The sequence below is a fragment of the Hydra vulgaris genome, chromosome 09, assembly GCF_038396675.1.
Source record: "Hydra vulgaris chromosome 09, alternate assembly HydraT2T_AEP".
NCBI classification, from domain to species: Eukaryota; Metazoa; Cnidaria; class Hydrozoa; order Anthoathecata; family Hydridae; genus Hydra; species Hydra vulgaris.
This window is the reverse complement of record NC_088928.1, coordinates 26919815-26937097: the sequence shown is the minus strand read 5'-3', so window position 1 is coordinate 26937097 and position 17283 is coordinate 26919815. Positions and strand designations below refer to the sequence as shown.

General features: G+C 28.2%; 1 protein-coding gene across 2 annotated transcripts in view; it reads right to left on the bottom strand.

Annotated features, from left to right (window-relative positions):
- Positions 1-1033: 1033 nt before the first annotated feature.
- LOC100201631 (kanadaptin) overlaps positions 1034-17283 on the bottom strand; it is a 41777-nt gene continuing 25527 nt past the window's right edge. For both annotated transcript variants that reach the window (XM_065805191.1, XM_065805192.1), the window contains exons 11-17: positions 16654-16723; positions 16282-16397; positions 16122-16213; positions 16001-16026; positions 15673-15845; positions 1719-1800; positions 1034-1511 (exon numbers count right to left, since the gene is read on the bottom strand). In XM_065805191.1, coding sequence (XP_065661263.1) covers positions 1462-1511; positions 1719-1800; positions 15673-15845; positions 16001-16026; positions 16122-16213; positions 16282-16397; positions 16654-16723 — 609 coding nt within the window. In that variant the 3' untranslated portion in view covers positions 1034-1461. The remainder of the gene's footprint in view (positions 1512-1718; positions 1801-15672; positions 15846-16000; positions 16027-16121; positions 16214-16281; positions 16398-16653; positions 16724-17283) is intronic.

The following is a 17283-nucleotide window of genomic DNA, read 5'->3' as shown; positions in this document are numbered from 1 at the left end:
GAATGGGGATCAGTTGAGACCACATTGAAATTTTAAAAAAAGTGTGTTTTTGGGACACCCTAATACACACTAATAAAATACACGTCTTTATAAAGGATAATAAATACAGAATCAATACAATAAACTACTTTTTATAGGGTTAACGTAAGGGTAAAATGTTGTTGCTATGATTTTTAAATAAAGTACTTTAACAAAATTCATATTTTTAAGCCTTTAAAGAGGGTTTTATTAAAAGATATTACAATATTGTAATATCTTTTACAAAATTTACTCTAGATTCTATTTATTAAAATAGAATCTAGAGTAAATTTTGAATATAATAAGTATAGTTTTCAAAAATTGATTTTTCAGTATTTACCTATGTACCACCTTAGACTTTAAACCTATAAATCTTTACGTTTAAACAAAATATTATTGCGCCTATTTTTTGAAAGCACTTTATATATATATGTATATATATATATATATATATATATATATATATATATATATATATATATATATATATATATATATATATGTATACTCGCAAGTTAAAATTAGGTAAACTGTACGAAAAAATTTTCAATTTTTTATTTATTGTAATTTGTTGAAACAAAATATAACGTAACTTAAGAGTTTTAAACGTGTAAAAAAAGTAAAATTTTTTCTTTATTATAATATATTTTACCAAAATGTAATTGAAGAGCTTAGTGCTAAAAGTACTTAATTTTAGCAAAATATAGTTTAGCTTGAGAGCATTTAGCATTTTTAATATATAATCAAAAATTATATATTTTGTGTGTGTGTATATATATATATATATATATTTGTATTTTGATTACTACGTTTTTTTTTTTCTGTTAGTAAATGTGAAGAAAAAAGAGACAGCGAAAGAAAAGCTTATAATCAAAAATAGAATTCCTAAAGAATTCTATTTTTAACATAAAGATTTGTATATAAACTATAAACTTACATATAAGAAAAAGATTAAATGAAAAAAAAATTTTAAATGACACATTTTGGTTCAGGTAAGGTTAAGATTAAACGTAACTTTTTGATGGGCGTTATTAATTCTAAAATATTTGTTTTTTTACATTACAAAAATTTAAAAAATGTTTTTATTTTTTTCAGTTAAGCATTATTTGTAATTGTCCGTCAGATCATGTATCCGTTCATTCAACCTTGTATCCATTAATTCAATCATGCACCCATTTGTTCAACTATGAATCCATTTGTTCAATCATGTATCCATTCGTTCAATCGTATATCCGTTCGCTTAGTCTCCATTCGTTCCATCGTGTTTCCGGTCAATCATGCATCCATTCATTAGGTAATGGTTTGGTTGTTCTTAATATTTTTGTTTGTTTATTTTTTAAAAAAAAGAATTTTTGTCGTTAGAAAACCATCCATACGCTGAGTATCTCTAGAGTTTTTAAGTCCTCCAGATTGCAACTAAAATTAGTAAACTTCTGGATGGTTTTAATAACCAAATTTTTCATTCAAATGGGTTCGACCGTCACCAACTTGCCCTAATAAATAAAGTTAAAAAATTAACAATAAGGTCTCAATAAATTGTAATACATAAACTAATATGTATACAGACGGTATAATGCTTTCTCGCGCAAAATTGTGACAAAATATTGTAAAACAAAAGTTTAAAATTATGTTTAACGTAAAAAACTCAACTCTTAAAATTTATTACTAAAAACTAAAACATTTAAGGGGTGAAACATTACCTTCAGGGGGTAACCATTCCGCAAAATCAGGATCCTTATTTGATACAGAATAAGTTTTTTTCTTTTTGTTTGTCTTAGTTGTCTAAAAGAGAAAAATAAAAAACATAAATAAGTACAATCATTTTTTAATTATTTTTTAAACATTAAAAAAACAATGACAGATTTTAAATTAAAGTATTTTAAATTAAATGAAGCTGTAAAGTAACAACTTTAAATTTTAATGGAAGAACTCTCGTGAAAAATTAGCAGAAATTCGTTTTTCATTCGTGAAAGATTAGCAGAAAAAAAAGCAACTACTCCTTTAAGCAAGATGAGGTTCTAGTAGCAGCAAGATAAACCCAAATCAGAACAAATAATTAAACGAAATAAATCAGAACAAATAATTGAACGAGCTGGAAAAGTAGCAATTCTGGAAGTTACCCTGTAGGGAAATACATATGATGATTAACGCCCTACTGGAATTCAAATTTGTACTTATTAACATTGGTAAATCCTGAAGTTACGCCACCAGAGATAATGTAAACTTAAGTTCACTGAAAACCTTAAGCTCTATCAACCCTGTATAGTAACAAAAAAATTGAAGATGAACCCCAGCTCAACTTTTCAAAAACTGAATCCGTGTGTGTAAACTTCGTGAGAAGTCTACAAACATGGCTTCAGTGAGAAATAAGTGAGAAATAACGGATTCAGTGAGAAATAAGTAAGAAATAAGTTTGTAGATTTAAGTGAGTTAAAATATGATTAGCAAGGTCATATCTTACAAGAGTTGAGGTTTTATCCGTAAGATTTTTCAAAAATCCTTCCCAACCCAGCGACTTTATAAAATCTTAGATAAAAGTTCTGCGTCACCATTAAAATTTTCAATAACAACTTTTATTAAATTGAATAAATGCTTCGTATCATCTTTTGAGAATATTTGAGAATTCATTGCTGATATATGGAGGGTAGCAAAGATCACTTACATCAATAATGTTTTTTTAAGAAAGGTTATGAACTCTTCTGCAGAACACATTTGCTTAACATAATTTGTTGGATTTATTTACTGCATAAAGAGCCACTATTTGAGTGTTGAGTTGTTATTTGGCACTCGAGTCATTTCTCGGACTTTAATTAACGAATCAGGAAATTTATTAATACTTTGAATTAGATTATATAAATAGATAAATTGGTTTTTAGGAACATCAGTTAAATATTTTTTTATCCAAGTCAAACCAACTAAATAGCAAAAAGCTTTAGATTTTTAGTAGGTTTGGAAATAGATACATAATACCATAATAGATACATAATACCACAAGATTCTGCATGATAATGTTAGCCAACAAGAATGGTTTATAAGTCTAACTTCTAAAAAGGTTAAATCATCATCAATGTTCTCTGTGATTACAATTTTTCACACACAGCGGGCATTTAAAACTGATTTCGATTTAAATTTTAAATTTCAGTAATAAGAGTATCAACATCACTGAGAAACGTATTATTTCGAATAAAATATCTAATTTTAGACCTAATATAAGTTAATTGATAGACTATTTGTCTGCTAAGTTTATTCTTTAGATTTTTGTTCACTTATTGGTAGACACTAGATAATCGGTATCGAGTCTTGGTTTATTGTCTGGTATACAGTATTGATATTGAGATCACGAGATACTGGTATTGAATCTATCGGTTATGTTGGTATCGTTTGGTATCAATGCTATGCCTTACAATATCAATATCGAGATCATGTGATACTGGTATCAAAAGTATCAGTTATGCTGGTATCGTTTGGTACAGATATAGATAGTATCATTTGGTACCACAGCTCCAATCGTCATGAGAATTTGTATTTATTTTTATAAAAGGATTAGTAACTTGAAATAGTAAATTTTTATAATAACTGAGACATATAATAGGGTGGAGCGATTTTCATAGCAAAAAAAAAAAATTTTGAAAATAAATATTCCTTTTTCAATGAGTAAAAAAAAAAAAAAATGTTCGTTTGCTACATTCTAAATTAAAATCGCAATATAAAAGTTTAATTACCGAATTGTTAAAAGTATTAAGTAAAAGAGTTAGGATCAAACAGTTTTTTTTGCTAACAACTCCCAATCATCATCTAAAAGAGCATTTGGACTGCCATCACTGATTGTAGATACAATCTACAATAAATAATAAACTGGTCTTTATAATCTAGAACTATTCTGCTCTTGAGAATTATGTCGAAAAAAATTTTTTTTCAAGACTATGCAACCGTTCAATACCATACAATTCCTTTTATTATTGGTATTGTGCGGTATTGAACCAATACTGATGATACCAACATTAGTACATAAGCGATACAACACAGTACAAGACCAAACTTCTCGTATCATATAATATCAAACTGATACTGATGGTAATAATATAAATATATAAGCAACATCACACAATACCAGACCGCCCTTCTCAGAATCAACATGATACCAAATTCTTTAGTGTCTACTAATTTGTTGGCCTGGGCACAATATATAAACATAAATTCAAAATTTTAATTTTTGTTATTTAAAAACAATCTTGTAAAAACATCCCTAAAAACATAAAAAATTTATATAATTAAACTGCAGTATTATTTGATAACTTTTTGGATATTAAGATAATATATATATAATATATTTGGATATTAAGATAGTATATATATATATATATATATATATATATATATATATATATATATATATATATATATATATATATATATATATATATATATATATATATATTATAGTATGAATGTAAGTATGTATATATGTATTATGCATGTATGTGTGTTTGTAAGTATATATGTATATATATATATATATATATATATATATATATATATATATATTATAGTATGAATGTAAGTATGTATATATGTATTATGCATGTATGTGTGTTTGTAAGTATATATGTATATATATATATATATATATATATATATATATATATATATATATATATATATATATAAATATATAAATATATATATATATATAGATAGATATATACAGATATATATATATATACAGATATATATATATATATATATATATATATATATATATATATATATATATATATATATATATATATATATATATATATATATATATATATATATATATATATATATATATATATATATATATATATATATATCTTGCTTGGTCATTTTAATTTTATCATTGCCAGGTCAGTTTTAGGTTTTTTTTAAAAAACGTTGTTTTAAAGACTAGAAAAACTTACTTTTTTTTTTTTTTTAAAGTTTTTTTTAATTATTATTTGATAGACTGCCTGCCCCAACCAAATCCTCAGTCGATGTAGCGGCACTTCCTTGTAGGAGCAAGCTATAAGATAGTCCATGTAGCAACAATCTGCGCATGTTAAACAGTAAAAAAATAAAAATTAAATATTCAGAATGTTTTTATTTAAAAAAACATTCAGAATGTTTTTAAAAACATTCTTGTCTTTTAATTTGCATTTTTGTGGTTTTTTTAAAAACATTAAATTTAATTAGTTTCCTCAATTAAATTAATGTGTTTTGTTGTAATCTAACCTTAATTATATCAGTTTAAATATCATAGAAAAGCTAACAGGTGTTTTTTTTACCACAAACGGTATATTTAATGTCTTTACTATAGGTGTATGTATATATATCTACCATTTAGATTAAAAACCATTTAGATTTTAAATGAATCAGAGTTTTTTAAAAGATTTGTTTAACAAGTTTTGAGCAAATCCGATCTTTTAAAAATTATAAAATAATAATGTATTGAACTGAGAACATTTTTTCTTTTACTTTTTGTCACTTTTTTCTTTTCTTTAAATCTTTTTATTTATTTTCTTGTTTTTGCTGCAAATGTAATAGATGTATGAATGATTTATAGATAAATTTAAAACTTTATATATTAGGATTGTTAAAAATATATTTAGTAAAATTTCGTTTTATGTAACACTAGTAGTTTTTGTAACAGTGTTTCATAAAACAATTGTCTTCTTAATATTGAGTAACAAATTACAAGTATTAAATTACAAATTACAAGTATTACTTGTTTATAATTAGTACTACTTGTTTAAATATTTTCTGTTAAGTATCAAGTTTAAATAGTTTAATATATTCTTAGTATTACGTAACAAGTTTAAATGGTTTCTGTGCACAAGTGTTAATAACTAAATTTAACAGTTTTTAAAATGAACAGAGAAAAAATATTTTATATCTTAGCTCATTAAAATCAGATATATAAAATTATTATTTAAAATTATTTGTTTATGTGACACAATGATCACAAAAAGTGACCAACAGAACCATCTAGTTAGGTAGACTCGGAGATGTGATAATAAAAACAGTTACTAGATGGTGTTGTAGAATATAAAATAAAAATCATGAGAAAATATAAAATGAGTGGTAAGACTTTTGTGAAGATGAAGAACAAAGTTAGATGCTCGAGGGGCAGGGGGAGAAACAACTAACACTCTAGTCACTCTGTGTGTAGATCATATGTAACAAAGAACAAATATTTGATGTACTGATTTTAGAGACTGTTGATGTCTACAGGCATCAACAGTCTCTAAAATCAACCAACGGAGCTGTCAGTTACGTAGACCTGGGAGATGTGAAAATAGAAGTAGATTGTAGATTGTTGTTGGGTAAGAATCATGAATAAATGTAAAGACTATTTTGTAGGAGGAGTAAAATTTTAGGACTCAAGGAGAGAGTGAACAATAACTCACGCTCTTGTCATCCTAAGCAAATGATAAAATAATGGTCTATGAGTAAAAAAATATATATCCCTTGGTGTATTAATGGCTATTATGACTAAAAATATCATACAATATAAAATGATAAAATAAGTAAATAAAAAAATAGTAATAAATAATGGTTTGGGCAATATAAAAAGAAAAAACAAAATATATGCATTCTACAAGGTTCGAACTCTGAATCATCAGATTATGACGCAGCGCGCTAACCACCACACTATAGTGTCGATATGTAAACATTAAAAAAATGTTTATAAATGTGGTATTATTAATTGCAACAGATCTCACTGTCCTTGCAACAGATCTCACCGCCTGCACTCTACATCAGGCTAGTCAATATTGCAATACAACTGGACCTCACTACAATGACCAAAAAAATTAAAAACTCCATCCTTAATGAAGTATAGCTCCAACATTTTTATAGATCTCGTGAGGGTGGTGAGGGATGCCCACAGTGTAGCTGTATTTATGTGTATAAATACATGCACTCACAACATAAAAATTTACACATACCCCTACATATATACATACATACATACATACAAACATACAAACATACAAACATACATACATACATACATACATACATACATACATACATACATACATACACTTAAACATATATATATACAAAATAGTGACAAAGCATTAAGAATAGTGACAATGACAACAAAATAAATAATAAGCAGCAGATAGTCACTTCTGTTGCTTATTATTTATTTTGTTGTTGACTTCAATATGTGATTACAATATGCCTAATATATATCTAAGTACATATATATGTATATATAACAATTCATGACTTGTAATGATATGAACTAGGATAAAAATAGTACATGGTAAAGATACACAAACGTAGTGTGGAATTTAGTAAGACAAATAGTTCAGAGAATAAAAATCTTAGCTGATAAGTGGAGGTAACTCCTTACTGAAATTAGTTTTAGATAATGACAAATTGATAAATTGATAACTCAAGATAGCTAGCTAATACACAATATAATTTGTCGATACACCAGAAATGAATAATAACTCAATATGCAGAATACTATATGAGAGTGGACCGACATAGGTCATAGACGCGTAATAGATCAAAGGGTGTGTAGCAGACTGAAAAATAGAGTTAAAAAACAAAGATTTACATAATAACCATAAGAATGCTATTGAAGACTGTATAGTGCAAAACTAAAACGAACTGACTTATCGACATCAGATAAAAATCCTTAGGATCAAAAAATCTAACACTAAAATAGTCAAATACAAAAAGTACAACCAAAACTCATGGTCTAAGTTATTAGAGTGACTAAAAGGTAATAAAAATAAAAAAATATAAAATCATCAAAAGTTAGTAAATAAAGTGGCTAATCTACCACTTAAAGGATGGTAAAAGTAATAAACAAATGGATCTGTCTTGTAAAGAACGCATGCTAAACGTTATCTATTTTTGTCTTATTTTGGGGTGTTCCGTATGTAAAAAGTATATTGCATTGATTGGTTGTTGTAGTCCTTGTGTGGTTAGTGTATATTTTTATAAGATATAAAATGCATTTATTGTGATATTTTATTTTTTTATTCTAGATAAAATATGGGTAAATCATTTTGTTTTTCTTCGAGGTTTTTCCATTCACGTGGACAAGGATCCATGTTTAAATATCTCATAGAATTAAGATAAATGTCAAAATAAAACCATCTATGTGAATGGTTCTCAATGTTTCTAGCTAGCCACAGCAGTTGGTACATTCTTTTGTTATACTTTGGGTGGTTTTTTCTAAAGCCAAGAATTAGGAATTTAAATATTAAGTATGGAGAGCATCCATTACCAATGAAAAAAATTATCAATTTAAATGTTTCAGTGTAGGTTGTAGTTATGTTCCAAAATATTATCTGTATGGATAGTGACCAGGTATTCATAGGGTGGAAGCATATTCCATTCATTTCTTTATAAATGATGTACCATTCTCTATCAAGACTTGCGTTAAATGATGCATTCGCGTCCTTCATGGCTTGGCGAAGGAATATCTCTATAGCATGTTTATCCTAAAATAGCAGTTAAGTGTGTAAATCAAATGTCTAGTACTTTTATGTAATTATGTCTAAGCCCTCTTGTTTTAGGGATATTTGTTAAAGCCTTCTAGTATATTCTGGTGTTTCTATCAGTGTCAAATAAGTAATATAACAATTTGTACTTATTGAATTATCACATAATAAAGTAAAAAGCATAAACAACATAGGTACATTTTCTGTGTAAAATAATTTAAAATACAAAATTGTAACATGTGGGTGGGGGTAAAAGTATGTCTAACCTGCTAAATATGGATTGGTGCAAACAGTGGATGTTCAGTTATTGGGATTGGCAGTGTATTTATTGCAAATAAGTCTATCTCTGAGGGGAAGTGTATTAGTGTGGGTGAGGGTAGGTACTGGTGGAAACAGCGTGGAGAGTTCTGGATCTTTGTGGATTAGGTGCCAGTCATGTAATATCATATTATTGATTCGTATACCTTGTTCATTATAAGTTGTGACTATGGAGAAGATGTGGGAGTCATCAGGTTCTGTGTTTTTGTATATAAGATCTTTCTGTGTGTGTAGTGGGGCTTTAGTAATGTTCCTATTGATGATATCAAGATGGTACCCCTTAAGAACCAATTGGTGCGCTAATGTGTGGAGTTCCCTAAATAGGTGGTGGGAGTCAGATATAAGCCTATTGTATCTGATTGTTTGGCTATAAATGAGACCTGATGTGATATGATGTGGGTGGTATGAACTGAAATCTAGGAGGCTCATTGTGTCAGTGGGTTTTTGGTGAAATGTGCTGTATTTTACCTAGATGGTTTTTGTAGAGAGTTAGGTCCATGAAGTCAATTGAAGTATCTGAGTGGTTAAAAGTGAATTTAATGGTGGGGTGCAGGTTGTTCATAAACTTTGTAACATGTTCAAGATCTTCTATAGAGCCTGTGAATATGAAGAAAATGTCATTGATGATTATTTTGTAGAAGGTGATGCTGTGTTTGATTTGTCCAGTGATGGCTTCATCTAATGTGCTTATGAATATGTTAGAGTATGGTAGTGCCATGCGTGTATCCATTGATGTCCCTGTCATTTGTAAATAGTTGCAGTCATCAAACTGGAACATCGTGTTTGTCAGAATGGTGTCAATCATAATCTGTATATATGCTACAGGTGGTGAATTAGGTGATCTTAGGTCATGTGGTGTGTTATTCAAAAGTTGTTTGATAGCTTCTATACCATCATTATAGGGTATGTTAGTGTACAGCAAGACAACATCAGCGGTGAAAAAATTTTAAGTGAGGCAGTAGTTGTTGATTTTGGAGAATGCAGAGAAGTTGTGTGGAGTCTCTGAAATATGAGGGAAGTGTTGCTAGTGATTGTATGAACTAGTTCTGCTAGTGATTGTATGAACTTAATCACAAAATATGAGAGATGGTCTCGGGACCATCGCAAGTAGATACAATAGATCCAAGAGGAATTTCAGGTTTGTGTATTTTGGGGAATCCATAGAACAGGGAAGGGCGACAAGGATTGTTTGATAAGATGTGATCAATTGTCGATACAACATTCTGTGCCATTTCTATGGTGGGGTCGTATTGTAGGAGTTTATATGTGATATAATCTGCTAGCATGGTGTTAATTTTTTCTTCATAATCTCTCCTGTTTAGAATGCAGATGCTACCACCTTTGTTGGCTTGCCTTGTTGAGTCTCCTTCTCATTGGTATCCGTTGGGGTGGTCATTCATTGTCCTTAAAATGAACTCTAAGTAGCATATTCCTTTTTAATTTTGATATTGCATCTTTGAACATCATTTCCGGAACATAATAGTCATTTTGAATAAATCCCAACTCTCTACTTAATACTTGCCTCTCCACTTCAGTGAAGTCATGATCCGATTTGTTTGTGATCAAATGATTAATCATTTCTGTGGTGGCTTTTGCTTTTTCCACCCTTATCTTATTGTGAAACGATCCTCAGATGTTATGCATATCGAACAAATTTTCCTTGTAATTGGAGTGAATTTCCTTTGTTCCTCAGACGGTGTGAAGATTGATTCGCTGTTCTTGAAAGTTATGGAAAAAGTGATTTAGTGTTGTAGGTGGTAAGCTAAAGGTGGTTCATCAGTACAGTGTCTCTATAGGTATATGTACACCAGTAATTAGGTGAGTAAAGAGTTAGCCCACTACTTAAGAATTTAGAGATAATAACCTTCTTTGTAACCCATAATGATGTGTATAATAAAGTTATCTGTGTTATGTCGGAGGGGACGGTGATCTAATACATAATCAAAATTGATAATAATCAACATGAAATAATTCAATAAAAGCCTTTATTTGCAACATCAAAAAAATGCAACTGCATAGACAAAAAAATTTGTCCATTAAATAACCAATGCCTTTCTAACAATGTCGTATACCAAGCCACTGTAAGTTCTGGAGATCCTCAATTCAAAAATAAAGTTTATTTCAGTATAAGTGAAACCACATTTAAATTAAGATATGCCAACCATCTTAAATCTTTCAATGCACCCAAATATAAAAATGACACAGAACTTTCCAAAGAAATATAGAAGCTAAAATCGAAAAATATAAAACCTGTTGTTGCAAGGAAGATAATAGCACGATGTAAGCCCTACAATCAAGCATCAAAAGTTTGTAATCTTTGTCTCCGTGAGAAATTTCATATATTATCATATAAAGGAGAAAAATTACTTAATAAAAGATATGAAATAATATCAAACTGCCAGCTTTCAAAGAAATTTTTACGATCCTTATTCGACACCGGTAGGGAATCCAATTATGATTATCGATTACCCGAGTAATTGATACTTTATAAGCAAGTTCCAAGTAGTCAACTACTCGGAATATTTTTTTCGAGTATCAAGTATAATATTTAAACAAAAAAATGTAAATATTGCACATTCATTTAACTATTAATCAATCGAGTATCGGTATTCTACCGTTTTTTCTTCTTTTACTTCTATAATAAAGTTGCTTAGCAACCGTTGATTTTTAACTTAAGTTTAAGTTTCAAAAGTTTTTTTTTAACTAAGTTACATAAAATAAATAACATTTGTAATTTGAAGTTGTACGACGTAAAATTTGCAAGAAAGTGAAATATTTTAAAAAAAATTTGTGAAATAAATAAAATAAATACTTAATTTTCTAATATATATAGCTGCCTTTGGTAAGTGAAGTGTTTTGAGTAAAATGTACTAAATTTCAAGTAATAAATGCATATTTAAATACGTATAAATTTCAATTTTCAATTTTTATGTTGTGATTTTTTATTTTAGTGATTTATTTACATATACCCAGAAATGTCTTTGAAAAAATCAGAGGTATGGAAATATTTTACAAAAAAAGAGAAATCGGAGTCAGTTTGTAACATATGCAAATCTATAATTCAACGTCCGGGATCTAATACTACTGGAATGATTAATCATTTAAAATTACATAGCATATCTTTACAAAAAAGAAATTTGGGCGACACAAATGAAACTGATGCGTCTTCTTCGAAAAACACAAAATCAGTTGGAAATGGAATAATAAATTTCATAAGTTGAGAATCATTGAATGAAATATTGGCGAAATGTGCGACAAAAGATGGATTTAGCATCAAAGGAATTACTTCATCTGAATCCATTAGGGGTTTCGTAGCAAGTCGTAATTATAAAATGCCAAAAAGTGAAACAACGGTAATGAAATATATAATGGATTTTTATAAAGAAAAAAAAGAAGAATTAATGGCGTCGTTATTAGAGCAAAAAAAATCTGGAGAGAAATTCAGTATCACTGTCGATGAATGGAGTGATACAAACGTTAGAAGGTTCATAAATATCACTCTTCATTCAGCAACAAAGCCACCTGTAGTCTTGGGTCTATCTGCAATAATAGGTTCTTGTGATTCAAATGCCACTATCGAATTGGTAAAAGCAAAACTTAAAGATTATGGAATTGAAATGGATAATGATATTGTCGGATCCACACATGATGGAGCATCAGTCATGGTAAAATATGGGAAAAATTATTTTAACATTTTCTCAGTTATGCTACAACCATGCTATACATCTTGCTGTACTTGATGTATTTTATAAAAAAAGTGGGAGTTTAATTACGAATGATGATGCGGTAATTGATACAAATTTCCAAGATGATGAGAATTTAGAATATGATGAAAATTTAGCAGATGATGACTGTGTTGAAACTACCGAACAAAATGATGAGGTAGCTGATGCATTTGCTTTTGATGGTAACTTAAATTTCCAAAATGATTTAGTTAGACAATTACCAATCTTTTGTGAAGACATTGGCAAAATTCTTGATGAAACACAAAAAATTATTAAATTTTTCAAATATTCTTCAGTTCGAAGTAGTGTTCTTGAAAAGCATATAATAAATCAAGAAGGCAAAAAGTTACGATTGCTACTCGATTGCAAAACAAAATGGAACTCAATAATACCAATGGTAAATCGTTTCATAAAAATATACGATTGTATACAAAAGGCTCTAATGGAATTAGGTCAGCAAAAATGTTCACAAAAAAATATCAAAGTTTTAGAAGAAATATCACATGTTTTACAACCGGTTGAGCTTGCTGTTAAAGAGCTCAGTAAAGATTATAATAATCTTTTAAAAGCTGAAGGAGTATGCATTTTTTTGCTAAACAAACTAAAAGAAACAAATACGCAGTTAGCCGTGGAAATCTTCACTGCTTTGAAGAAAAGAATTGAAGAAAGACGAAATGAGGATGTTGTATCACTCTTGCGTTTTTTACAATCTGGAAATTATCCTAAACCAGAGATTACCTGCCATTTTACTTATTTAAAAAAAAGTTCTATTCATTTATTGGCTAAAGAAACCTTCAAAAGGCTGTTCAATGAAGATCCTGTAAACACACAGATGGATACAGAGTTAACAATTGAAAATGAAGAAATAATTTCAAATAATGGTTTGGTTTCAAATTATGATGAACTCCAAAAAACAATAGAATTAATTATGACTGTTCCGAAAGAAAATAATGAGAGAAAATCCACATTGGAAAAAGAAATGAAGTTTTGGGAGAAAGATTGTTCAAAACGAGGTGACTCTATTGGAAAACTTTTTACAGCATTATTGACAATACAACCAAAGTCAAAGAGTGTTTTCGGTAGCTTCAGCTTTTGTCACAAAAACCCGAAATCAGTTGAAAATGGAAATGGTTGACAAACTTGTATTTTTAAAGTATTATTTTTTAAATAAAAAATAAATTTAAAACTAAAATTGTTGCATTTTGTTTTAAATTTAATTAACACAACATGGTGTGGGTAAATTTTTTTTCCTTTACCCGGATACCCGGGTAATTAAAAAAATAAATACTCGATTACCCGGATAATGTAAAAATACGATTATTTGGACTCACTAGACACCGGGGACTAAAGCCTTTGATGTCTTTTTGTTTTTGTTTTTATTGTGTTTTATTTATGTAACGTCAGAACTTGTTTCACCGTAATTTTAATCTGTAATTTTTAAACGGATTTTAGGTGACAAAATACACAATGGCTGATGATTGCTGAAAGGCATTCATTTTATATAAATAAATAATATTGAGCACTCTTAAATGCACAAGAGTATTTGTATTATTATTATTGTTATTATTATTATAACCATAATAATACATTATCTATTTTGTGTATATATATATATATATATATATATATATTTATATGCATGCAAAAATAAAGTAAACATTCTACCACTAGACTACTACTCTTTTTTAACAGCACCATTTTAGGCAAGGAGCCATCCATATATTATGTATGCCCCGAGGGGGGAGGCGTCCCAAGTTGAGTAATTTGATTACAAGTGCATATTGGGGGTGGGTGGAGGGTCCAACAAATGTATGTATGCAAACGCGAAAAATTGAGATAATAATTCACATTCTCTTGCCCATTAATAAAAGGTTAATGCCACTCACATTCATGGCCTATTAAAGTTATAAAGGTTGAACAGCACAAAAAAAAAGTGATCACATTCACGTGCATAAATGGAATTGGGGGAGGGGGATTAGACCACCAAGCATATGAAACTTATATGAGGGGGATGGGTAAGACCTCCATGAGGATGGGGGGAGTGGTGGGGTAATACCACCAAGCATACATATACATGGGGTGGGGAGTATAAAAATGTACAAGATGCAACAGGGGGAGGGGGTCCAAATCTAGAGATTTTTGCTTACATAATATATGGATGGCCGCCAAACCAGTTTTAATTTAAAATATATTGTACTAAGTAGAATGTTCCATATTTGAGGGGTGCCACCAAACAGATTATAGATGTTTTTTTTACAGTTTAGCAGTGTTCTTCCATAATAATATTTGTGATACCAATTTACCAATTAGCAGTTTCAAAAAAGTAAGCTTTTTTTGATCTTTAAACATTGATATTGCATTAGGATTATTTTTTTATATAGGATCCATGTAGAATGCAGAAATGGTGTAATGGTAAAGTGTTCACTTTGTAAGTGAGAAGTTCCATTTTCAATCTCCACCACATCTTTAGCAGTAATGCACTTAACCTGTTTCTCCACGCAGCAGCTTGTCAAGACTCATATTTTTGTTTTTCTTCTTTGTTCTTTGTACTTCTGATTTAAAGAATTAGCTATTAAATCAGGTTTGATTCAGAGAACTCCAACCTGATTTAATAGCTAATTAGTGGTTTGATCTGGCCAAGCATATGAGTATTTTATATGAATATTTATATATGAGTTTGTGAATAAAAGGATAATAGCCATCAACACTGAGATCCAAAGATGAAACTCATTTCATCAAAGATAAAACAGTCATTTCATCAAAGATGAGACAGTCAAATTTAAATTTAAATAGATAAACTTGTCTTTATAATGCAGAACTACATAAATCATTTATTTAAAACATATATTATGTTGAAAATTTAAATATCAAAACGAGAAAGTAAGTCTAGTGAATTATGCAATGTAAGATTCAATAGATAAAAAGTTACTTTGAAGACCACAAATATTTTAAAAGATTGAAACAATTAGATAGTGGTGATGGTTTTTTTTGTTGAATCTTTTTAGGCACTTTTAGAAGGCACTCAAGCTTACAAACTTTCACTTAGTGTTTTTAAAGAACTATTAGCATCCCTCAAAAAATAAATAATTATGATATAACACAACTATTGTACATTTAATTACCTTGCTTAATTTATTTTCAGATTTTTCCACTTTTTGTTCAACATTTATATTTTTAATACTTTTTTCAACTGTTGTCTGTTGTTTGAATTCAACTGTTGTCTGTTGTTTGAATTCAACTGTTGTCTGTTGTTTGAATTCCTTTTGATCATGTAATGGTATATCATGCTCCTTTTCTAAACAAAAAAATTAATTTTACAATAATTTCTTATAATAATTTAAATAACAATTTTAACTATTTTAATTCTAACTATTGTAATCATTTTAATTTGAAACAGATTCATGATTACAGTAGCATGGTTCAGTAAATAAACATAACTTAATTTTTAACCTTTATTCTGAGTAACTGTCCTTTCCCTAAAATTCCATAAAAACAAACATTTAATAATTATATAAATATAAGATCATAATATAAAGAAATAAAATAAACATATGAAAATGAAAACGATTACATTGAAAGCTCAGGAAATGTTTTTTTCTCCATGAGCGCAGGAAGGGAAACTGGTCTTGCTTTCTCCACTAGTGTCTTTAGGCTTGCAATTTCCTAGTAAAATAAAAAATACTTAAAAAACTAGTTAAAATTATTTAATAAATAATGAAAAATAATAATACTTTTCGCAAGATTAAAACATTTCTTTTCAGATTCATTTTTGTATTTGCATCCAATGAGTTGGACATGGTTTCCATATAAGCATCTAATGAGTCTTCATCATTAGCTTCTTCACTAACTAAAAATAATTAATAACTTTATATTAACACAATGTTCTTAGCAAAATTAAAATGTGAAAAATAAAGATAAATTTTATTAATTAGCACAAAGTTTTTTTTAATTCAATTGAATTAAAGCAAAATTACAGCAATTACAATACAAAACTAAATTGTTATTGTATATATATTATCTCTATTATTAAATATACACTATCTCTTACAATCTCATTATCATTAAAAATTATGCTTAGTTGTGCTAAACTGCATAAATCTTACATTTTTTATTGCGACTTAGCTTTTCTTCACAATCATGTAGTTCCTTTTCTTTTGCTGCAACTTTGATTTGCTGTCAAAAAATAAAAATAATTAATTAACACCATTCTTAAAAATATCATTAAAATTTTGTCAAATTTTTTATTCCAAAAAAATATTGCTAGAGTGTGTATATATATGTATATGTATAAATATATATGTATGTATATATTTATATGTATGTATGTATGCATGCATGCATGTATGTATGTATGTATGCATGCATGTAAGTATGTATGTATGTATGTATGTATGTATGTATGTATGTATGTATGTATGTATGTATGTATGTATGTATGTATGTATGTATGCATGAATGTATTTATGTATATATATATATATATATATATATATATATATATATATATATTATATATATATATATATATATATATATATATATATATATATAAACACATTCGAGAATTAAAAGACAAAAATATTGATGATTTTATACTGAATTGGTCCATCCTTAAAACAGTACCTGCATATAGTATTATTTACAAAAAATGCATACTATGCCAGAAATTAATTTCTGAAAAACTATAAAAATAAGTGAGCTTAAAAGATAATTATATTAAATCCCCCTATAAT